Source organism: Puma concolor, chromosome A3 (assembly GCF_028749965.1).
Source record: "Puma concolor isolate L17-30 chromosome A3, mPumCon1.1.hap2, whole genome shotgun sequence".
In the NCBI taxonomy this organism is placed as follows: Eukaryota; Metazoa; Chordata; class Mammalia; order Carnivora; family Felidae; genus Puma; species Puma concolor.
The window spans coordinates 35,116,993-35,142,660 of NC_141669.1; the positions used below are offsets into that span (position 1 = coordinate 35,116,993).

The 25,668-nt window shown below is 39.7% G+C and overlaps 1 protein-coding gene across 9 annotated transcripts in view; it reads left to right on the top strand.

Annotated features, from left to right (window-relative positions):
- The window catches only part of EML4 (EMAP like 4), a 164,850-nt gene that overhangs the window by 135,249 nt on the left and 3,933 nt on the right, over positions 1 to 25,668 (top strand). For all 9 annotated transcript variants that reach the window (XM_086700464.1, XM_086700466.1, XM_086700467.1 and 6 more), the window contains 5 exons: positions 447 to 514; positions 11,311 to 11,399; positions 12,726 to 12,823; positions 22,521 to 22,608; positions 23,115 to 23,213. In XM_086700464.1, the coding sequence (XP_086556590.1) occupies positions 447 to 514; positions 11,311 to 11,399; positions 12,726 to 12,823; positions 22,521 to 22,608; positions 23,115 to 23,213 (442 nt within the window). The remainder of the gene's footprint in view (positions 1 to 446; positions 515 to 11,310; positions 11,400 to 12,725; positions 12,824 to 22,520; positions 22,609 to 23,114; positions 23,214 to 25,668) is intronic.

A 25,668-nucleotide genomic window follows, 5' to 3' on the forward strand; every position in this document is an offset into this window, starting at 1 on the left:
AAATGTTTGGGCCTCTGGTGGTGTTGCAGTTGGATTCTATGTAAGCACTGCTCACTAACAGACTCTACTTTCTGCTTTTTGAGTTGATCTCTCACTGTATTTTCTCCCTACCCCACCCAGACATCCACCTTTTCTAGCCTAAGTGTGTATACACGTTCTTTGCAGACTAAGGAACTGTATACATGTTTGTTGTTATTATCCTTATTGTTACACTGCCTAGCCACAAGCTGGCTGTCCTTTTCCCTCACCACTTTGCCCACATACCCTTCCTGCTCTGAAATTCTTTTACCTCATATCCATGTGATATTTTTCATTGGCTACAATAAAGTTGATCAGAATTCTGTGATTATATGAAACCAGTTATTTTCAGATGTCTTTGCCACTATCCCATAGATCTAGGGAGACTTTCTCATGTACTCCCCAACAGCTGTCTGTCTCTCTTCTAGGAACCAGGACACTGTGCAGATTTTCATCCAAGTGGCACAGTGGTGGCCATAGGAACGCACTCAGGCAGGTAGGGTCTTGAAGGGAAATGTGAGCTGAGTAATCTGAAGTGGTGGGATGATTAACTTATTCAGGAATGTTCTCAATCTGATCTAGAGAATTAATCTCTTAAGTGGCATATGAATATGCGTGTTGCTCTTACCTGCTATGTATCCTCATTCAATCATTCCGTAATTATTTCTTGAGCACCTACCATTTGTTGGACACTCCTGTGGGCATTCAGACTACTTCAGTGTGCAAAACAAAAATCCCTGCCCCTTTGGAGCCCATGTTTTACTATGTGTGGGTGGAGGCAGAATAAAAAATAAATATTATAACGAATTAAGTTAGAAAATGTTAAAAGCCATGAAGGTAGGGGTGGGGCACTGAGTATATTAAGAGGGATTGGGAGAGGGTGCAGTGCAAAATGATAGAGTGGTTAGGATAGGCTTCATTGAGAGTGGTAATTCTGCTGACTTGACTCTCCTTGGTGGAACTTTTTATGGTGTCAGAAAATTTGTCATCTCTTTTTTTTTTTTTTGGTTCATTTATTTTTGAGAGAGAGAGAAAATGCAAGTGGGGTAGGAGCAGAGAGAGGGAGACACATAATCCAAAGCAGGGTCCAGGCTCTGAGCTGTCAGAGCCTGACGAGGGGCTCAAACTCACAAACTGAGATAATGACCTGAGCCTAAGTTGGATGCTTAACCGACTGAGCCACCCAGGCACCCCTTTACTCTTTTTTTTTTTTTTAAGGAAAGGGATTTGAAACTGAAATAACCCAATTGAGCTTTTATAAATTGCTCTATAGCTTTTGTCATCCTGTCTTTTTTTTTTAATTTTTTTTTTTAACGTTTATTTATTTTTGAGACAGAGACAGAGCATGAACGGGGGAGGGGCAGAGAGAGAGGGAGACACAGAATCGGAAACAGGCTCCAGGCTGTGAGCCATCAGCCCAGAGCCCGATGCGGGGCTCGAACTCATGGACTGTGAGATCGTGACCCGAGCTGAAGTCGGACACCCAACCGACTGAGCCACCCAGGCGCCCCCATCCTGTCTTTTTTTTAATGTTACACAGATAGATAATAAAGGTTTATTTCCTGAAATTGTTACTAATTACTTGTCTTTACAGACCTTACATAGTACCTGTCATTAATAACCTTAATAAGTAACATGTATTTATTATCTGTATATTCTTGAGTCCTTTTTATTGCTTCTGCTAGTAAGAAGGCCTCATCACAACTAACTTAATTTCTTTATTAAAAAGGCAGAAGAAAAATATGAAGTAAATTTCCAAAAGTTAAACCGATAGGAAATGTGGAATGCTGATTTCTGATGAGGTGAAACTATCTTGAACACACTTATACAAACACTTTTGTTTATATGATAAACATTTCAAATCAGCCAGTTCATTTAATTCTAAAGTTAGTCATCTGGAGTTTTTTTTGTTTTTTTTTTTATAGCAAGTTTTCCCCCTTTGGTTGTTGGATACAAATTAACACCTCTAGAAAGTCAAAACATTAAAGTTTCTTCTCCTTTATAGCACTACAAATCTTTCAGAATCATGGAAAAACAGATCTCCAATGATAAACTGTGAAACATGGATATGTAATAGAGATGCTATTTGACTGATTCTGAAATAATTGTATTTTAGAATTAGGGTGCTAGGGAGGGAGATTAAGTGAAACTTGCAAATATAGACAGCTTTACTATCTCAGATTTCTCCAAAATGCATGTTGGTATTAGATTATTACTTCAACTTAGGTATATGGCAGGTCACTTTGTAGGATTTGACGGAAATTATTTTTTGTTTTACAAAAAAGTCTTAGGCACATAAGAAACAACCTGAGCTAGAAAGTATTAAACTCTTTTTCAGAAAACCACAAAGGAGTTCACTTCAGATTTTTTGGGCAGCTGAACAAATGTCAACAAATGCTGAAGCTAAGACCTTGTACTAAATTATTTTTATATATTTCTTTAAATTTTCACAAGAGTGCAACAAAATATTTATTAATATCTCCATTGCACAGACAGGAAGCCAAGACCCATAGAGCTTATCACTTGAAATTGAGCTAGGATTTGAACTCAGGTTCTATGTGGTTCCAAAGCTGATCTCTTTCCACTACTCCATCAGTGCTCCTTGACACATGCTTATGGTGTTTGTAGCATTACTTAGAAGTATTGTAAGGAAAGTTTACCTTTGAAGGTTAAATCACTGGCTGACAGATTTTAGAAACATTTACTATTTATACAAAGAAATTAAACACTGAATAGAGTGCAAGGGGTAAAGGGATTTGAGTCATTGAGACACAGCACTTCATTCAATGAATGGAGCCGGGGGCAGGGGGGGGGTGGGTGTGTGTGTGTGTGTGTGTGTGTGTGCGCGCGCGCGCACGTGCGTGCGCAATATATACAGAGCCCCAATTTTTAAGGAAAAACTAATCTGATTTAAATACACTAAAGTTATTTTCTAAGATTTATATAGCTGCAAAGTCATCATTAACCAGCTTAAAATGAAAAGTCACTCAATTTAAGTGATGTAAACTAAAGTCAATCATTTCCTCTTGGAGGTGTGAGTAGAAAACACCTTATAAATGAGAGTGATGGGATAACTAAATAAAAACTGGAGATTATTTAGAATCTAAGAGAAATGTCATTATGCATGTTCATTCTGTACGTTATTCCCGTCTTTGGTTTCGCATCTAGTTAGATTCTGTTGATTCCCGGAGAACTTTCTCTTTTATTTTTATTTTTTACCTGGGTCTGTGAATACCTGGCTCTAGTGTCTAAACTGAAAATTCCTCAGTGTAGCCAGATCAGATTATGATCACTGACCCCTCAGCCTGAAAAAAAAAAAAAAAAAAAGTCATACACTTAGGGCAAGGAATTTTTTTTTTTTTTAATATAATGCAACACGTGCATGATCCAGAGAAGGTGACTAGCAAAATCTTTAAAGATCTTTTCGTGTCCAAATCTAGAAATCTACTTCTTGGAATCAAGAAGTAAGCACGAGTATAGATAAATTATTATAGTGATAAATAAAATCATTTAAAGCAATGTATATAACTGGGGTGCCTGGGTGGCTCATTCGGTTAAGCATCCCACTTAGTCTCAGGTCATGGTCTCACGGTTCATGAGTTTGAGCCCCACGTCAGGCTCTGTGCAGACAGCTCAGAGCCTGGAGCCTGCTTCGGATTCTGTGTCTCCCTCTCTCTATGCCCTCCCCCCACTTGTGCTCTCTCTCTCTCTCTCAAAAATAAAACATTAAACAAAATTTTTTTAAATAATGTATTACTGTTACAATTTCTAAGGGAAACAAAAGTGCATACCCCTAAGGCATAGTTCTTCCTTAATGTGCTAATCCTCACATAATAAGGATCCTTTTTAACAGCTTTATTGAGGTATATATAACTCATATATCATAAAAGTCACCCATTTAAAGTATTATTATATTATTTGTGGCCAAGTAATATTCTGTTGTAGGATATACCTTCATCAGGTAGTTGGTAGATATTTAACTTAATTCCACTCTTTGGCTAGTATGAATACTGCTGCTATAAACGTTCATATACAAGTTTCTGTGTGGACATATGTTTTCAACTCTCTTGAGCATATAGTAAGGAGTAGAGTTGCTGGGCCATGTGATAACTCTGTGTTTAACATTTTGATGAACAACCAACTTGTTTTCCACAGTAGCTACGTCATTTTACAATTCCACCAGTAAAGTATGAGGGATCAGTTTCCCCACATGTCCTCCAGCTTTTGTCATTGTATTTTGATTATAGCCATCATAGTGGATGTGAAATGCTTTTTTGTTATGGTTTTGACTTGTATAGCCTCTTTAGAGAAATGTCTATTCACATCCTGTGCCCATCTTTGAATTGGTTTGTCTTTCTATTGTTGAGTTGTAAGGATCCTTCATATATTCTGGATTTAGTACCTTATCAGATATATGATTTGCAAATATTTGCTCTTGTTCCAAGGATTGTCTTTTTACTTTCTTGATGGTAACATTTATGACACAAAAGTTTTAAAGTTTTATATAGTCCAATTCATCTATTCTTTCTCTTGTTTCTTTGTCATAAGGATTTACTCCATTGTTTTATCCTAGGAACTTTATAGTTTTAGCTCTTACCTTTAGGTCTCTTGATTCATCTTGAGTTAATCTTCACGTATGGTGTAAGGCAGATCTCCACCTTCATTCTATTGCATGTGGGTATCCAGTTGTTACAGCAACATTTCCCCACTGAATGGTATTGATGCCCTTGTCGAAAGTCAGTTGAATAAATGTATTTGTTTCCATCTGGATTCCAAATACTATTCCATTGGTCTGTGTGTCCATCCTTGTGGCAGTACCACAGCCTTGATTATTGTAGCTTTGTAGTAAATTTTGAAGTTAGGAAATGTGAGTCCTTCAACCTCCAACTTTGGGGGGGGGGGGGGTTTACTTTTTTGTTTTGTTTTCTTGAGGTTGTTTTGGCTATTCAGGATCCTTTGAATTTCCACATGGATTTTAAGATCAGTTTTGTTTTTTTTTTTTTTTTTTTTTAATTTTTTTTTTCAACATTTATTTATTTTTGGGACAGAGAGAGACACAGCATGAACGGGGGAGGGGCAGAGAGAGAGGGAGACACAGAATTGGAAACAGGCTCCAGGCTCCGAGCCATCAGCCCAGAGCCCGACGCGGGGCTCGAACCCACGGACCGCGAGATCGTGACCTGGCTGAAGTCGGACGCTTAACCGACTGCGCCACCCAGGCGCCCCAAGATCAGTTTTATCCATTTCTACAAAGAAGGTAGCTGGCATTTTGATAGGAATTTTTTTCAGTAGGTCAGTTTGGGGAATGTCAATATCTTAACAATACTAAGTCTTTTAATTTATGAACAGATGTTTTTCCATTTATGGAGATCTTCAGTTTCTTCCAAAAATGTTTGTTTTTATTTTAAATTCCAGTTAGGTAATATACAGTGTAGTATTAGTTTCAGGTGGGGGCGCCTGGGTGGCTCAGTCGGTTAAGTGCCTGACTTCAGCTCAGGTCATCGTCTCGCAGTTTCGTGAGTTCAAGCCCCACGTGCTTGAATAGCTCAGAGCCTGAAGCCTGCTTCGATTCTGTGTCTCCTCCCTCTCTACCCCTCTCCTGCTCATGCTTGCTTTCTCCCTCAAAAAAATAAAATAAAAATTTAAAAAAAATTTAGTTTCAGGTGTAGAACGTATGTAGTGATTCAACACTTCCATGCAACACCCAGTGCTCATCACAACAAGTGCACTCTAATCCCCATCACCTATTTCACCCACCCCCTCACCCACCTCCCCTCTGGTAACCATCAGTTTGCTGTCTGTAGTTAAGAGTCTGTTCTGGGGCGCCTGGGTGGCGCAGTCGGTTAAGCGTCCGACTTCAGCCAGGTCACGATCTCGCGGTCCGTGAGTTCGAGCCCCATGTCGGGCTCTGGGCTGATGGCTCAGAGTCTGGAGCCTGTTTCCGATTCTGTGTCTCCCTCTCTCTCTGCCCCTCGCCCATTCATGCTCTGTCTCTCTCTGTCCCAAAAATAAATAAACGTTGAAAAAAAAAATTAAAAAAAAAAAAAAGAGTCTGTTCTTTGGTTTGCCCCTCTCATTTTTCCCTTTGCTGTTTGCTTCATTTCTTAAATTCAACATGAGTGAATTCATATGGTATTTGTCTTTCATTGATTGACTTAATTCACTCAATGTTATGTCCTCTAGGTCCATCCGTGTTGTTGCAGATGGTAAGGTCTCATTCTTTATGGCAGTTGAATACTCCACTGTGTATTTACCACACTGTCTCATTTTCTCATTTAAGTTCATTTGTTTTTTGAGAGAGAGAGCCAGAAAGCACACATGAGCAGGGCAGGACCAGCAAGAGAGGAAGAGAGAGAATCCCAAGCAGGCTTCAAGCTGTCAGTGCAGAGCCCGACATGGGGCTCAATCTCCCAAACCTGTGAGATCGTGACCTGAGCCCAAACCAAGAATAGGTCATTTAACTGACTGAGCCACCCAGGCACCCCTAAAATTTGGGTTTCTTGATGGGATTTAAAGTTTTTCATAGAACTAACAATAAATGTAAACCTGAACTATTATGAATTTGGAAGTTTATAATCTCTAAATTATTGGTAAAAATACATTCTGCTTGATTTTTCCAAGACCCCAGTTGACTATCCTTCCCCTTCCTGTTTTTTGAAACCAGTTTTTCAAAGACACTTAATCTTTATATCACCTCTGGACCTCAGAGGAACCACAGATACCATCCCATCAGGATGTCAGGTCTATGTCAACTCAGAATTCTCCAAGTAACTTTCACAGAACTTTACTCTGGTCTTGGGTTCTATTTCCAAACCAACATACAGTATTTAAAGAGTGAGTTTTTGCCATAGTCATTTTATAGGCTGGTAAATGGAGGTGAGACCCACAGAATTAGAGAAATCAGTAGACCTGAAGTGATTATAAGGAGAATAAAAAGCAAGGATTAAAGTTGAAAATTGTTTCAAAGAAAGGAATCCACAAAATTGAGTCAGTATATAGAACAAGTATGTTCTATACATAGTAATGTACTATACATAGTAATGTATAACATATACGGATGGAAAGGAGAGTGGACAGACTCAGAGAAATGACTTCAGAGAAGATGCCAGAATTTCTTCTGGTCTACAGTGATAGTGACAGCTTTGACAAGGAAGCAAGCTGGGAAAGTGAGCCTGGTTACTAGGCGGGTAAAGAATTTAGTTGACCTGGAATCATAAAACCTTTGACCTGGAGAGACTTAAGTGATCTGGCTCAGCTCCTCAAATTTGATGGTGACTATAACTTTGGCAAGCTAGCAATGTAGCTAATAACTAAGTTCTTCTTGATACCTAAACAGTGGAATCCAAACTTGTTAGCCTGGCCTTTAAAAAAAATTTCTTTTTAATATTTATTTTTGAGAGAGAGAGAGAATGGAAGAGAATGAGAGAGAGAAATAATATGAGTGGGAAAGGGACAGAGAGAGAGAGAGAGAGAGAGAGACAGAGAGAATGAGTGGGGGAGGGGCAGAGAGAGAGGGAGACACAGAATCTGAAGCAGCTCCAGGCTCTGAGCTGTCCGCACAGAGCCTGACGTGGGGCTCGAACCCACAGACCATGAGATCATGGCCTGAGCTGAAGTCGGGCATTCAACCGACTGAGCCACCTAGGAGCCCCTAAGCTTGTTAGCCTGGCCTTTAAAGCTCATTAAAAATCTTTCCCGCAGCACTCTAGCCAGCATGGTCAAGTTGTTGTCCTTTATAAACGTGCCAGCCCTTTTTGTAGTTTCTTGTCTAGTGCTCTCCACCTGTCTGTTTCTTGCCACATTTGGTACAATGAAATCCTAGACCACCCATCTCCACAGTGACTACACCCTGCTCTGAGACTTCATAAACCTTATAACTTGTATAATTCGTGTTACTTCCAAATATTTACCACTTTATGAACTCATTCTGTCTCCTCAATTAGATTATAAACTATTCTGCCTCCTTTGCTAACTCCTTTTTTCTCTGGATCTCTGAATGTTAGTGTATCTCAAAGACATAGAGCACTTTCCATGAATCATCTCCTTCCCTTGTGTGATATTAGTGAAAAGCCCAAGGGTCAGAGGCTCTGTCACCTGACTGGTTGGTTGATAACTGGTCAGATGTTTTGAAATCAGAGCATGTCATTGTTTTTTATTTGTAAAATAAGAAGGTTGAATTGGGCTTCTCTTCCCCCTGTTTTGTGGCTTTACATTTTTCTGATTATAAAAGCCATATTCCTATTCTTATAAGTAGAAGATCATAAAGAAGGAGGGGGACAGCGCAGGGCATGGGGGGGTGGGTTACAAACCTGCCACCCAGAGGACACACTTTATATGAGCGTGAATATTTTTTTAACTCCTATTAGGAACGTATATATTCATTTAGGGATTTTAAAATACGATACTGTCCATCTCTAAAATCTTGATTCTTTTCTTGCCACTAAAGACATCAATATAGTATCTTTTTAAAAAGATATGATGGTACTACATTTTGGTACTTGACCCCACAAGTCAGATTAAGTGTATGACCAAAGATTTCCAGTCTGTGATACATTTAGAAGGATCCATTAGGTCCTACAGGACGTAAAAGTCCCAATAATGATTCCAAATTATCTTAAAGCAGAAGCTTGGTTCCAGTGTATATATTCCATACTGGAATAAAAATACATACAGTTCAGCACAGTGAAAACGTAAATATTTCTTGAAAATTCCCTTTGCTATAGAATTTCTCGTCTTCTGTGTACATTTATTAGAAACAGAGGTCCTGGGCCCAAAAGTCTTTTCTGAAAGCTAGAATAGAATTCATGTAATGGAAAGGGTAAGAGCTTTAAAATTATTGCTAAGGTCCTATTGGAAGTTGGATTCTTTCTATAGCAAAGTTGTTGAATTACTTGCCTAAAGCAGATTAATTAACTTTTGGTATATAATTAAAGAAATAGAAAACGTAGGCAGGGTTTTTTTATTTTGGATCGCTACCATCTCTAATCAGTAAACAACGCAGAGCTTTAGGTTTCTACATCTTACACCAACAGACATTCTGGGTTTTTGTTTTTGTTTTGTTTTCACTACCTTTTAAGGGAATTCCAAAAAGAGAAAATTATTTGCAGTTTTCCTAGGAAGATTAAACTGACTTGGAAACAGTCTTAAAACAGTAGTTGGGGCTCTCCAAATAAAGAATGGCAATTTTTCAAATGCCTGAGAAAGTATAATAAAGTTCCCATAAACTCATTAAAAACTTGAAACCTGATACCTACAGTGTGGTGTTGTCATCTCATTGTTCTTTAGGTCTGTCTGTTCAGTCTGAGTTGGAATATTTTGTGCCCTTACTCTGAAAAGGCAATTCACTTGGCTTCACCTTTGGCATTTCTTGGCTCAGATGAGTTTCACGGTGGTAGCTATAAAAATTGATTAATGAGGGGGCGCCTGGGTGGCTCAGTCAGTTAAACATCCTACTCTTGATTTCAGCTCAGGCCATGATCTCATGGTTCGTGAGTTCAAGTCCCACATTGGGCTCCTTTCTTGCTGACAGTGTGGAGCCTGCTTGGGATTCTCTCTCTCTCCCTCTCTCTCTCTCTCTCTCTCTCTATGCCCCTCTCCTGCTTGTGCGTAAGCGTGCTCTCTCTCTCTCTCTCTCTCTCTCTCTCTCTCAATAACTAAATCAGTCTTTTTAAAAAATTGATTAATGAATTACATTCTCAGAAGAAACCTAAAATCTGTGGGTACTGTCTAGTTGCAGTAAAGTTACACACCTTTTGAAATGGAAATGATCAGCAAACTTGCAGCATAGAGCTTCAGAGTCAGTTTCCTAATTTTGGCCATAAGTATTCATAAATAGAAGCTATTTCTCTTATCCATGTAGCAGACAGAACTTATAAATTAGGCTAGCTACCTAGAAGCTTGCACCCTTAGTTCACAAGCTACTCAAACGCACTCAAAGTTAGAGAGGGAGAGAGCCAAACCATAAGAGACTCTTAAAAACTGAGAATAAACTGAGGGTTGATGGGGGGTGGGTGATGGGCATTGAGGAGGGCACCTGTTGGGATGAGCCCTGGGTGTTGTATGGAAACCAATTTGACAATAAATTTCATATTTAAAAAAATGTATTTCTTTTATCTGAAGGGGAATGGTCTCTTTCCAGGTTTTAGTTTTAAGACTTCAAAATTGTAAGGAACTGTCATTATGATTTCTGTATTGGCTTATTTTAGTGGTGAATTTTTCCATCTTAAAAACAAAACTTGTTGCTTTTTTCCTTGCTAAAACTTGGCTTTTGTCATGTTCAAGAGTTATGTTATACTTGTTTATTCATTCTCCATATATGTATTTAGTGACTGATATGAGCCAGGCACTGCCCAACTCTAAATTCCTCCAACTAGCTGTGTGTGCTGTCTGTACCCTGCCCTCCTCTCACTTACCCAGTCTCTAGTTGTCTGTCCTTAGTTCCCAGTCTTTGCTTTATACCTCATATCTTGCAATGCTTTTCTGAAACACATCCCCCTCCTTCAAGTGCTCTTATAGAAAGGTTTGATAAGTCATTTATTATATAGTGGAATTTAAGTCATTATTTAACCTCCAAAAAGCTTTTACATTTTGACTTTTCCTGTAAATGTGAATGAAAAACTATTTTTGAAAGAATTGAGCTGTGTGCATGTATGGAGGTATTGGAAGGGCAGAGCGCCCCCTGGTGATTCATTTGAAATCACACCAAATGAATGGCCCTCTGCCTTCCCCTCCCACCTTCATACTGTCTGTGCTCCTTCCCATCTCCATAGCTGTGCAGCTGTCACTCTTCCTGCTTGAACTGCCTGTATCTCTTTCCCGCAGCATTCAGCTCAACCAATCCTACATCCTTCCTAAAGGTTTTTCTGTGTCCTCTATCATTCACTTCCATTCTGTGAGTTCCTCTGTTGTATATGGTCACCATCACTGAGATTGGCACTTAATTGTTCTTTGTTTCAATTGGCTCTTTTCTTCTTCCCCATCTCGAGTATAATCTTGAAAAAAATTAATCCTGTCATCTTAACTTTGTGTTTAGATGGTGCCTAGCAAAGAGACACAGTTGGCATTCAATGAATACCTAAATAGAAATGAGAACATGCCTAGGCCCACATATTTATATTGTATTTAGCAATACTCTGCAAATGAGTTCATCCTTCATTAGAAGGACACATGTCATCATGTCATACTTCAGGGCATTGTTAAAATTCGTTAAAGTTTTTTAAAAGGGAAAAAAGCAATTTTTTTTTCTTTAAGTGCTGACATCTGAAGAAAATTTTGATTTTTACTTCTTAATAGGTGGTTTGTTCTGGATGCAGAAACCAGAGATCTAGTTTCTATCCACACAGATGGGAATGAACAGCTCTCTGTGATGCGCTACTCAGTAGGTAGGCAGATTGACCCCCATCCTGGCATTCACAGCATTTCTCTGAAAGTGCATTTTTTCACTTCCAATAAAACTATTTTTTTTCCTACTCTCTAGACTTGTTAAGTATTGAATATGTTTCCCCCAGTATCAGATTAAATTCTGCAGGAGACTGCAAAAGAACTTCTAAAGTTAAACAACATTATAAATCATCAAGCAAATTTAGAACAAACTGTTACAACTGCTTTTGCAATTGAAAGCAGAATATAGTACAGTCAAATCCCATTGTAGGGGAATTACACACATACATAGAATTTTGGATAGGTATTAGACTGACTGTTACATCTATTTAGCAACCTTTTTTTATATGTAAGAAAATAGAAATTATAGTAATGTTCAAAATACACTGTGATAGAACCTATTCAGGTTCTTTAAAATCTAGTTACATTATTACTGGCTACATAGTAATGATTGGTTTTGTTACTTAGATAAAATACTCAGCTCATTATAAGAATTTGATAAATTCATTTAGCCTTATTTGGATAATTCTTTACACCTTATTCAAAATGTTAATTATGTTCTCACAGTATTCCGATTCCTTTTCCCCATTATTAATATGGTTTTGATTCATATTCTTCCCTGGAGTTAGTGTGAGTGACTTTTGCTTATATTTGAAAATCTATTCCAGTAGTTGTTGGATCAGTGTGGGATCCAAAGGATTTTTTTGATTGCTTCTAAGTTGTTTCAAAGGAACCACAGAATACTGTTCTCTGAGTTGAACGTGGAAGGAAAAGTATTTGCTTCAAGCTATAAGCCTGGCAAGTTATCTTAAGGCAGAAAAGGTATTCTGTTTGGTTTTTTAGTCTCTACTAACAAATTACTGCAAGTGTAGTAGTTAAAAATCCAAAGGTCAGTTAGACTTTATTGACCATCTGTTAAGTGGTAAGAACAATAGAAGAGACCATGAAAGAAGAGAATATAGTCCATTCCCAAGAGACTATAGTTAGAGAAGTCATGTATGCTCCACTGAAATGAGCAATTGTACCCTCGGCTTGTGAGTACTGGGTACCTAGACCCATAAGACAGGTTAACCTTCCTGGGGCCATATTGTAGCTACCTAGAAGAAGATGAGGCTAGGGTCCAAGGCCTGTGAGTTCTCTGAAAAAATGACTGTTGTTCAAGTGCGCTTAGTGATGGAAGGATTTATTCATCAAATACCAAATACCAGTTAAATTCATGAGATTTAGCAACATTTGTAAAATAGCATTTAATACAGGTCAATAAAGTAGCAGCAAATGAATCCATCAGTACATTTCTCTAGTTAACACTTTTTCCTGTCTCATTCTAGATGGCACCCTCCTGGCTGTAGGATCTCATGACAACTTCATTTACCTCTATGTAGTCTCAGAAAATGGAAGAAAATATAGCAGATATGGAAAGTGCACTGTAAGTGGTTGAAGTAAAATAAATTAAGCCGGAAAATTGCTGGAAAATTTTACTTCTGTTAAAAAGTTAAATGTTTACATTGATGTTTCCATTATTTTTTATCTTTCACTGCTTTAAACTTTAATCTCACTCTGTGAAAATGAAGATTACTTGACAGCAAAATACTGCAGTTCCCTGTGTGCTTTAGAAATACTTCTTCTTTTGGGGTTCCTGGGTGGCTCAGTCGGTTAAGCATCCAACTCTTGATTTCATCTCAGGTCATGATCTCAGTAATGAGATCGAGCTCCGTGTTGGGCTCTGTGCTGAGCATGGAACATGCTTAAGATTCTCTCCCTCTGCCCCGTCCTTTGCGCGCATGTTCAATTTCTCTCTCTCTCTCTCCCAGCCCTCCCCGCCCCCCATCTCAAAAAAAAAAAAAAAAAGTTTCTCCTTTTGATGGGAGTTTAATACTTCTTTTTGACTCGATTTAAGGCAATTTCTTAAACCACAGCTGTGTCTATAGGAAACCCTTAGAATAATAACACTTCTTGAAAATGGAGTAAGTCAGAAATGAAAGGGTAATCTCACTTTTAATCCCGGTGTCCCACATTCTTGCCCACCCCCAACACCCTGCAGTTTCCTGTGTCACCTCTCTTACCACTAAAAGTAATTTATTAAGAGAGTTAACAGAAGCATATTTCCTTCAATTTGTTGTCCTGATTGAGTAGGTTATCATTGTAAGGTAAAGATTTGATTTAATTCTGTGGACATACTGAGTACTTACCTTATTGACAGTGTTCTGCTAATTTAAGAAATGTTCTGGACACCAGGAATATGAGATTTTTGTTTCTTCAAAAAGTATACATTTGAGCTGAGGGCAGGATAAGAAAGGCAGGTAGTATACTATAGTGTCAAGGGCACATATTTGGGATCAGACTACCTGAATTTGAATTCTTATTTCACCACTTACAAGCTAGTGTGACCTTGGGCAAGTTACTTAAACCTTCTGTTTCAATTTTCATCTATAAAAATGAGGATAATAGCAGTTTTCTACTTCACTGGATTAAAATAAGTTAATACATATGAAGTATTTCAAATAGTGCTTGGCAAATAATAGGTTACTCAGTATGTGGTAACTATTATTTTTATAGAAAATGAGGTAGCATGGTGTGTGTGTTAGGAAATTAGGGCTAGAAAACTGATGAATTAGTGATTAGTGGCAGCACAGATCCAAAATAGTTTTAGGGAGAGAAATAAAAGAATTTGTTTTTAGAAGCATGTACATGAGCAAAACCCATTTACTAGTCAGAGAAGAGGCTTGTTTATTTATTTTGTGTATGTGCACCTAAAACCAGCCTATAAACAGTCTACAAGCAACCTCAAAGTTTTAGAATTTATCCAAAATTATTTTTTTTGCCTTGACAACAATTATGAATCATTACCCAGTAACCTGTTGAAATCTCTTTTAATTGATTTATTATCTTCGTGATATGGAATAGTACAGTAATGCCTCTTTGCACCACATGAGTAAGTGAAATGCTCCGCTGAAAGGAATTTTCGGTGACTGAGGTTTACCCCACCAGGCACCAAGTTTTTAATTATTTTTTACCTCAACCTTTTAAAAAAGTCCATGTCTTAGTAAACAGAGTATATCAATTATAATTTAAAGGTGGAATCATAAAATTTTCCAGGGAGCCTTGTAGCACACACTTGGCTCAGCCCTCATTTTACTGATAAAGAGACTGAGTTTCAGAAAAGATAAAGGACTTGGCCTTGGTTGCATCTTGACATGGTGGCAAACTTGGGGCCGGAGCCCTCTTCTCTTAGTACGGCAGACTTTCTACTGTAATGATAATGCCTCAGGTTTTTCAGTATTTGTCTCATTGTCCTGAGAATGACCTTGAGAGTGTTGAGAGATGTCTCAATTGCATGAGACTTAGCCTTCTCCAGTTAAGCAGCTTTTATCTTGAAAGCATTTGAAAATATTATTTTGAGATCTCCTTCGGAACTGTTAAAGTTGATAGTGCTGTTTGAGCCTGTAATGAGAGGCTCAGCTACTCTGCTTTTCTAATTATCTTGTGTTTTGTACTTTGCTTCCAGCTGTCACTTCTCCTTGCTGTCTGCTTCCACCAGCTGGTGTTACAGTTTCATGTTGACCGCTTTTATCTGGTGTCTGTTAGGGTAGAGGACAGACAGAACCGAGCTAATGCTGGTTTTGCCGGTAATAGATTTGACTTTAGGCCAGTTAGTTAACTTCTTTAAATCTTGATTTTATTATCTTAAAATTGGACATTTTAATAGTTCCTACTGTATAGGATTGTTGTGAAGATTAGGAACTATTCACGGTTGCAGATACAAATGCTGTTTTCTATTTCAATTCCAATATTTTCCTATTACTAGTCAATATTTTAAGTAACCAGCATAGCTGCAGAAGCCTATTTATTTAGAATTTTTAGAGAATGTCTCTCTAATGAATTAAGCAAGCAGTTGGAGCCTGTCCCTCTTGATGGCATCACTTTTTGTGGAAATGTCAGATGAGAAGATGACTGGTACCAAGAACACCAAGGAGCATGTCTCAGTAAAAGGCAGCTAACTGATGATGTGTGAGTCCCTCATCGGTGGCTTGCTTGACAAGGTTGTGACAGGCCAAGGCCTTGCTCACTGTAATAAGCTAAAAAAACAAAACAAGACCCTTTTAGAGACATGGACTTATATCACACAGGTTCTCCTGTGTAAAATACCGATTTACAAGAGCTATAACTGATAAGGGACTGAATCCTAGTTTCCTCTGGCCAACCAGCTTTCCTCTCCATAAGCAGGCCTCAGGAAACCAACTCGTAATCAGAATGCTAGTTTATTCATTTAAAATAAGATCTATAAATGCCAAGGGAACAGGACATGCACATCCTCCAGCCAGTACTTCCCTTTAGACAAAAATTGCATGTGTAACCAGAGTATCATGAGGAAGTGAGCAAGCCTGGCACCTCGATCCCCAGTAGGTCAGTAGCTTCCCCTGGAAGTGGTCCTGGTTCAGGTCCCTCTACCCTAGACCTTAGGTGGTACTGTCCACATTTGCCTCTGCGGCTCTGTTTACGTGCTGACCACCCTGCCGCCACCACCTGCACAGCACTTGCTGTGGACAGATTCATACGTGCGGTCAGGTTGTACTCTAGACTTGCTGGCCTTGGACCTATTAGGGCTCTTGTTTCTTTGCTCTTTTCTGCCTTGACTTATTTGATGTCAATTCTAAAGTTTAATTCCCACTGTAGTTTCCATAAACACACAAAATTTATTCTTCCATTTCATTGAAATTTACATGCTGTTATGTAGCAGATATTCCCCCTCAAACGCCTCAAGTTTGTTTCTACACATGTGGTCCTGGAACTTCTCTTTGAAGGAACCCTAGTGATCTTCCAAGAAATGATCTTCTCTCCATGAGCCTGACCTCTCTGGGCTGGCTGAGGGATAGAGAGGAAGAGACATAGAATGGAGTCATCCTGGGGCTCCGGGGTGGTTCAGTCAGTTAAGCGTCCCACTTCGGCTCAGGTCTTGATCTCACGGTTCAAGCCCCACACCGGGCTCTCTGCTGTCAGCGTAGGGCCCACTTCGGATCCTCTGTCCCCCCTCTCTCTGCCTCTTCCCCACGCTTGCTCTCTTCCCTGCTCTTTCAAAAATAAACATTAAAAAAAAAAAAAAAAAAAAAAGGAATAGAGTCATCCCTCCATACTGTTTCTGTGTGGCAGCCTTTCATTTTCTCTTCTGTGGCCTGCCATCTCACTTCCTGTGTTTGCTCCTGGGAGCACACCATCTTCCTGCTGCCCTTGGGTTCTCCACATCCCCTCCAGCACACACCCTGGGCCTACTTGACCAGATCTGTGGCATTTTGTGCCTCTCACTCAGATCGTATAAGTTAGAATGACCTTTTGTCTTTCTTTACTTCCCATGAAAGCATCCATCTTCTTAGTGTTTAATACAGACAAGAAAAAGTGGTCTGACTAACCTGTGGGATTCAGGGGTTCATGGTTATATCATATATTCACTGTATAAGCAGTTTGATTTTATAACTGCTGCTATGGAAAAGTTTATAAAAAGGCTTTGGATTCAGAAGCTCTTTTTAACTTCTGCAAAGCCCCAGGGTTTGGGGGTGGGGCTGGGCCCGGCTAGTATGGATCTGATTTTCTTTGCTTTGTATATGGGGCTTCTCTTGATTTTACAGCTTAGAAGAATTTGAAGACTGCTGGTTGGTTATCTGAAATACCTTTGAGGATTGTGAGGTTTTATAGTTTTGTTGCTTTCCATACAATGTTTCTTTACCTCAGCTTTTCCTGTGCTATTTTGAAAATGTACTGAAAAAGTCCTTACTTATAAATTCTTTTTCTGAAATGCTACTTTTAAATTACTTTCTGCTCATCTTCACTGTTAGAGAAATGAGTAAAAGATAAGCATGATTTAAATGCTGTGTTTCATTTGGTCCAGACGTCTCTGACCTGGGCTTAAACTCTGGCTCCACCAATTCTTTTTTATAATAGTGACTTCAGAAAAGTTATGTAACCTCTCTTTGCCTCCTGGACTTGCTCATCTGCTAAGTGGGCGTCCTCCTGTAGGCTCCTGGAAGATTGAGAGTTGACCGTGTATGCCCTGTGCATAGAATGTTCTCTGCTCAGTGTTGGGTGCCATCAGCAGCAGCATTGTTCTCAGTAACTAGATGAGACAACCCCGGGTGTTACATAAGGGTGTCTTTCAGCATTTAATATGAATCTATGAAAGTTCAAAAATAGTTTTCTAATTGTGGATAATTGTGTATTTTCCTTGAAAGAGTTTAAGTGTTCTGACCAACCTAAAGTTTCTACTCTGTTTGCAGTGGGATGCTTTTTTTCATGATGCCTTTTTTTTCTTTTTTTGAAAATTTTCTAAATTTTATTTATGTTTATTTCTATTTGAGAGAGAGAGGCTGGAGAAGGAGCAGAGTGAGGGGGACAGAGGATCTGAAGCAGGCTCTGCATTGACAGCAGAGAGCCTGACATGGGGCTCGCAATCATGAATCGCAAGATCATGACCTGAGCCAAAGACGGGCACTTAACCGACTGAGCCACCCAGGCCCCCAAGGATTAAGATGCTTTTATTCTGCCCCTGAATGCCAGCACACTGGCGTTGTCTTTGACTCCAATTCTTGGTAAAAGGATTTAACACATTCTGATTCCTTAGCGTAGAAAATGTAATATATTGAAGGTGCAATGGTGTACTATTACAAAGTCTGTCCTGATAGGAAAGAAATGCTGGTAAAAGTAAGGTCCTTTTTGCCAGGATTTTGGTAATTGAAAATATACATCAAAAAGAAAAGCATAAAAGGGTCTTTAACAGTCTGCTTAGAAATCTCCAAGAAAACGGGGCACCTGGGTGGCTCAGTTGGTTAAGCATCCTGTTGATTTCAGCTCAGGTCATGATCTCATGGTTCGTGAGATCAAACCACACATCGTGCTCTATGCTGACAGCTCGGACCCTGCTTGGATTTCTGTCTGTCACCCCTCCCCTCTCTCTGCCCCTCCCCCACTCATACTCTCTCCCTCTCTAAATAAATGAACATTAAAAAAAAAATCTCCAAGAAACTAATCCAGTATGGGATTAGGATTCAGTGTTCGTGTAACAGGATATATTGCGGTAAAAAAATGAGGGATGTGTTATCATTTAAACAAAAGTCATCAGGGACATAAGATCTTCCTTTCTTTGTATTCTGCCAGTCTCCAGTCATCAGATCTAGTTCCAGGAGGAGAGGATCAGAGCAAAGGGAAAAGACACTGCTCCTCCTACATCAGTTCTCTTAAAGTTTCCCTAGAAGCCCCACTCAGTGATTTCTGCACCACCTCTAGCTGCAAAAGATATTGGGAAATCCAGTGTTTTAGGTGGGCTCTTAACAAAAGGGTGGCAGAAGTGGATTGTATAGGAGCTAGCAGCCTATTCTATAAAGAATAACTTTCGCTCAGGGCTCCTGGCTGGCTCAGTCAGAAGAGCATGCAACTATTGATCTTGGGGTCTTTGAGTTCAATCCCTATATGGGGTGTAGAGACTAATTAAATAAATAAAACTAAAATAGTAATAATTTTCCCTCAAACCAGCAAAAGCACATCAGAACTTTGATGGGGGAAAAATCCTGTTTGCAGTAGCAACCAGAACTGTAGATGCTTTGAGAATAAACCTAGCAAAGTAAAGCACAGGAAACATGGCTGAAAAAATAGTTATGTTTCTGGATCAAAAGATTTGATAAAAATAGCTGTTCTCTACAAATTATTGTCTAAACTTGATGCAGTCCTAAATATTTTTTTAAGTTTATTTATTTTGAGAGAGAGAAAGCACAAGCTGGGGAAGGTCAGAGAGAGAGGGAGGGGGAGAATCCCAAGCAGGTTCCACGCTCTTAGTGCAGAGCCTGACATGGGGCTCGAACTCCTGAACTGTGAGATCATGACCTGAGCCCAAATCAAGAGTCAGACACTTAACTGACAGAGCCACTCAGGCACCCCCTTATTTAAATTTTCAACATGTTATTTATGAGCTTGATAAAATGGTTTTAAAGTTGATCTGAAATTTTCCACATACCACAAAACTATTAACAGTTGACTGGAGATAGGCAGACTAATGGAACAGAAAAGAAAGTTCAGAAACAGGTATCTGTTTGTATCGAAATTTACTAGATAAGAGATATTTCATATCAGTAGGGTAAGAATGGACTGTTCTCTGCATTTTCCAATATCACAGCTACTAACTACAATTTTCCATTCATGAAATTAAATACAATTCAGTTCCCTGGGAGCACTAGCCATATTTCAAGTACTCAGAAGCCACAGGTGGCTAGTTGCTGCTGCACTGGACTGTGTATGTCCACACATTTTCATTACTACAGAAAGTTCTGTTAGCACTGCTCTAGATGGTAAGGGGGAGTCATGTCTGGTACCTACTTACAAGGAAAAGGTGAGATCCCTAACTCTAGGCCTTGGAACTTTTTTAAAAAACTCCCCATATAATTTTTAATATATAGCCAGGGTTGCAAGCCACTGGTGTAGATGGTCTTCTAGTTGACAAAGATGTAGCTAAAATATCTCTGATTTTTTTCAGAGTAGTCGTCTTGGGTTCCATCGCTTGTGATTATTACTGTGATTATTTAATAGCAGTAATGAAAATTCCGGCTTAGAAAATACTTTACTGTTTCTTTTCAAGGAGGTATAGTAAAAGAAAAAAATTATTTTTTTGAAAGCGAGTAGGGGAGGAGGGATCTTCCTAAGCAGGCTCCATGCAGACTCCAGTGCAGAGTCAGACGCTGAGCCAGCTGAGCCTCCCAGGCACCCCACAAGTGTACTAGATTTGCTCCCAACTGTGTGTGCACCCTTGGGGTGGTATTTGAAGCTACCCTCCCCCAAGCTGTGCCTGTACCTTCCATGGCCTATGAGTTGGGTGGGGCAAGGACACTCTGAGGTGGTGTATGGGAAGGTAACATTACAGATGCCAAACAGTTGCATTTAATCTTTTCTTTATTTATTGGAATCCATATGAGGGAGAAAATACTCACTTTGTTTTTCTGGTATGAACTGATAACTTCCCCAGGGTCTTTCCTTTATTTGGGTACTTTTGCTACTCAGGAGTCCTTTTTGAGAATACTTTGTACTGACCTTCTAAGTATATTATGTGTCCAATACAGATGGAGCTACTTGAATATTATGTATACATACAATGCTTTTTTCTTTTTTTTTTTTTTATGTTAGAGCGTGCGAGCGCAAGTGGTGGGGGCGGGGGGCAGAGAGAGAGGGAGACTGAGAATCTGAAGCAGGCTCTGCACTGCCATCACAAAACCTGACATGGAGCTTGAACCCACAAATTGTGAGATCATGACCTGAGTCGAAGTTGGACCCTCACCCAACTGAGCCACCCAGGCTCTCCTACATATAAGCTTTTGATGCTCTTCTAAATAATGTTATTAAAGCATTTTCACAGAGATGCAGATGATATTTTTAAACACTTCTACGTTAATGTGAATGCTTCTTGGGGGACTGCACTTTGCCTGGGTAATCTAGTGAGATCGGTCCTTCATGTAGTTTTCTTATCTGAGAAGCACGGCTTCTCCTGACACCAGAGCCCAGCGCCATCAGACTCATGTGCGCCAGGAAGAGGATTTGTGTGAACCCCATCCTTCTGCCATATTCAGAAAATATCCAGTAACCACATGGGTCTTTCGGGCTCTGAAAATTGATTTCTTGTTAAGTTGGTAGATCTGCGTTGTGCCTAGCAAGTGATTCCAAACCTGTTTTCCAGTATACCTCCTCGTCTCTGGTGAGTTCAGGAGCTTCACAGTTCTCAAATTCCCATAATTTAAATTCATTTAAATGTATAAATATGTATACTTGCCATACAGCACTGTGAAGGAGATCTTAGCTCCAGGCAGGTGTCGTTAGACTTCAGGAGGATAATGGAGTAATTAGAATGTTTTGTGTGAAACATTAAAAGCTGTGCCTAAGTTATTTTTGATTTTTTAACTTAAAAAATAAAATCATGGGTGCAGAAAGCTAGTAATTCAAAAAGTACAATAGAAATTAAATACGTTTTACCACAGATGGTAGGAGATAGAAGTGCTTTTGAGTCTCCATTGACTTTGGTAAACCATTAAGACCTGTGTGTGATTTATCTTAGAAATCATCAGATGCTTACATAGGAAGCCAACAAAATACAGCATTTAGTGGTTTTTTTGTCTTAATTCCCACAGTGTTAGTAAAACCAGAGCAGAAAAAGATCACGGTCTTGGGGCACCTGGGTGGCTCGGTCAGTTAAGCATCTGACTCTTGATTTTGGCTCAGGTCACGATCTCATGGTTCAGGGGTTCGAGCCCCACATCACACTCTGTGCTGACAGCACAGTACAGAGCTTGCTTGGGATCTTTTCTCTCCTCTCTCTGCCCCTCTTCCCAAGCTCACTTTCTCAGAATGAATAAATTAAAAAAAAAAAAAAATCACTGCTTAAGGAGTTAATTAGATTGGATCCACTTGTTCTGAAGGAGTACATGTTGGGTGAGTTTTCCCCAGAAATACTCTTTGAGAGTTTTTCTAGGAACCCTCCATACGCCCATATACGTGTGCCATATTCCCCAGCCTCTGGGGTGTACCGTGGATACTAAGCAGCAGCTCCTGGAACCATTACTTCATTCTCATAAATGAAGTCCCTCTAAAGGGGACACCAGTGACTTGAAATAAGGCCTGAGGATATGGTTATCTGTGAAGTATCCTTTAAGGCACAAGTTTAAGAGACTCCTCATTCTTGGAAGTCTGACACAAGTAGTCGGTGCTCGTGGCTGCTATCTGCGTGGAAAGGCCAACAGCATATTCCCAAGTTCCAAGTGTTTCCACATGTTTCCACTGTGGTGAGATCTCTGTCTTCCAGAGTTCCGCCACAACTCCTCATGTATCACTGGCATCTTTAAATACCTGCCTCTTGGGGCGCCCGGCTAGCTCAGTCGGTAGAGCATGAGACTCTTAAATACCTGCCTCTTCAGTTGCCAGTGAGAGATGGTGAGAAAGAACTAAAGACCTGTTGTGAGCCCTGTTCAGTTCTAGAGGCTGTGATACTCCTCTCTGTACTTTAGGAATTCCAGATGAATGGCTACGCAGAGAAAGTATTGGCTAACTATTAAACGACTTATTCAAAATACTGCTTTCCTAATCGTCGCTCTGTTTTTCTCTAGGGACATTCCAGCTATATCACACACCTTGACTGGTCCCCAGACAATAAATATATAATGTCTAACTCAGGAGACTATGAGATATTGTACTGTAAGTATGAACAACTAGATAGGGCTGAGATGGGTCTGTCGGGCACAGATGAACAGGCTGTGCAGAGAGTGCGTGCTGGCCTCTCTGATTTGAGAAAGCACATGTTACTCTGAGCTAAGGAATGAGACTCTCAAATGTGGTTCACTTCTCCCAGAAAGTAATGAATTAATTTAAATATGTAGATATGTAGTCTTAAGAAATTACTCAGGGAGATTGCTGCTCTCATACAGTTTTGTATTTAACAACTTTTCCTGGAGACAGGAAAAAGTATAATGGATAGGCATTTACGCTTCTTAAAGAAGCAAGAACAATTTCAGTGGGGAACAAGTTTGTGGTTCTGTGAACGGTAAAGTGAGCACGTTCTTTTCCTTTTTAAATGTGTCTTAATGTTTTTCAGTGTGTGGATTATAAATACAAGTAAACGTGGCTAGTTTGAATCAAGATGCACTTTCAAATACATTTGTACACAGGCACTATGATTATACTTCCTGTTTCTAAATTTAAAGGGGACATTCCAAGTGGCTGCAAACTAATCAGGAATCGATCAGATTGTAAGGACATCGATTGGACGACATATACCTGCGTCCTAGGCTTTCAAGTCTTTGGTAAGAACATGACACCTGATGAGGAAAAGGTAGTTTGTGGGGTTTTTATGTATAATACTTACTTGGTTAAATTGCTAAGTGAAAAGTAGTCTGCATATGTTCTTCAGTGTTGTCGCTACTGATGCCAGACTCAGAGAAATTAAGTGTATTAGGATTGAACCATTGTGAAGTGTGTTCTCTGCAGAGTCCAGCAGACTTTTGGTCCTCAATAAATATGAAAGACAATTAAAAGGAAAAAAAATTTACAATAATAGCACAGATTGTCTTCCCATGTTTTTCCTCCAAGTAAAAACTGAATTTTTTTTAATTTGTAAATTTTTAAAATAGCTTTATTGAGCTATGATTCACGTACTACATAATTCGTCTATTTATACAGTACAGTGGTTTTAGGATATTCAGAGTTGTGTGGCCATCAGCACTGTCTGCTTGTAGAACATTTTCCTCACCCCAAAAAGAAACCCTCTCCCCATTGGCAGTCACTCCCCACCTCTCCCCCTTCCTCTGCCCCCAGCAGCCACTCATCTGCTTTTTCTCTAATGACCTCTGCCTATTCAGTAATTTGTATAAATGCAGTCACACGATATGTGACGCATTGAAACAGGTTTCTTTGCTATAGACCGTTTTCAGGTTTCATCCACATTGTAACCTGTATGAGCACTTCGTTTTATGGCTGAACAATATCCCGTTGCATGCAATATGCATGCACATTTTGCTTGTCCATTTATCAGTTGATGGACTCGAGTTGTTTCTGCTTTTCAGCTGTTATAAATAATACTGCTGCAAACAAGCATGTGCAAGCTTTCGTATCGGCATGTCTTCGTTTCCCTGGAGTATATATCTAGGAGTGGGATTCAAGGGTCAATTGGTAACCTTGTGTTTAACCTTTTGGAGAATGCCAGACTGTTTTCCTGAAGCGGCTGCACCATTTACATTCCCACCAGTGATGTACGAGGGTTCTGTTTCCCCACATCCTTGTTAGCAGTTCTTACTCTTTTGCATATGAATGTCCAGGTGTCCCCCCACCATTTGAAGTATAAAGGCATTTTTAGTAGATATTATTTAAAGATAAAATTTGGAGTGCAGGGGCACCCAGGTGGCTCAGTTGGTTAAGCATCCGCCTCTCAATTTCAGCTCAGGTCATGATCCCAGGGTCATGAGATCAAGCCCCATGTCAGTCTCCGAGCTGGGCATGGAGCCTGCTTGGGATTCTTTCCCCCCATCCCCCTGGTCCCTCCACTTGCATGCTCTCTCTCAAAAAAGTAAACACAACTGCTGTAGAGATGGAGGAGAGTGCCTAGACTAGCAAGAAATTTAAAAAATAATCCGGACTAGTCCACATACAGTTTCATTACTCTGGGTGAAACTGAAGCAGTAGCCAATGGCTGGTAATTTACCTAGTTATTTAAAAAAAATTTTTTTTAATGTTCATTTATTTTTGAGAGAGACAGAGCACAAGTGGGGCAGGGGAAGAGACAGAGTCACAGAATCTGAAGCAGGCTCCAGACCCTGAGCTGTCAGCACAGAGCCCGACGCGGGGCTCAAACTCACGAGCCGCGAGACCATGACCTGAGCTGAAGTCGGTCACTTAACTGACTGAGGCACTCAGGCACCCCCGTACCTTGTTATTTTAATGAAACAATACTCATTTACTTAGTAAGAGGTGTCAGTTAAGAAGTGTTTTAGGGGCACCTGGGTGGCTCAGGTCATGATCTCACGGCTTGTGAGTTCAAGCCCCACGTCGGGCTCTGTGCTGACAGCTCAGAGCCTGGAGCCTGCTTTGGATTCTGTGTCTCCCTCTCTCTCTGCCCCTCCTCCGCTCATGCTCTGTCTCTGTCTCAAAAATAAACATTAAAAAACTTTTTTTTTTTAAATAAAAAAAGTGTTTTGACTCAGCAAATTTACCGAAAACTTATTTGTTCTTTAGAATAGCACTGAACCATAGGAGGCCAGCATCTCAGCCCTTATACATTCCATAAGTTCCATCTAGTCTAATAGAGTTTTGTGCTAATTACATTGACATGATCACCAGTGCCTCATAATGATTCAGAGTAATTAAATTTGTAATGTCTCTGGACATAAATCATAGTTATAGGAAAATTCTGTGGGGCAGCATGGTAGACTTGTAGATGGCCTATGCATTTCTATTGAGAATCTTCGAGGTTCTCTTCAAGTGTCCACCTGAAGGGAACAGCAGAGAAGGAGTGTGTGCATTTTACACAGTTTCCCCAGAGTCTCCTTGGAAGAACTAATGCTATGGCTTTCTTTCCGTACCTCACCACACAGCTGAGAATTTCCCCTCCAACTAGAAACTTTAGAAAGAGCTTATTTGCAGAGGTGAGTTAAACTAAAACAAATGAGTGCCACCTGCTGGTTACTAGTGAGTACTTTTGTGTCTTTAAATTTTCCGTCTTGAGGCTATTTTTGGTTTAATTTTATTATTAGATTTCGGGTAAAA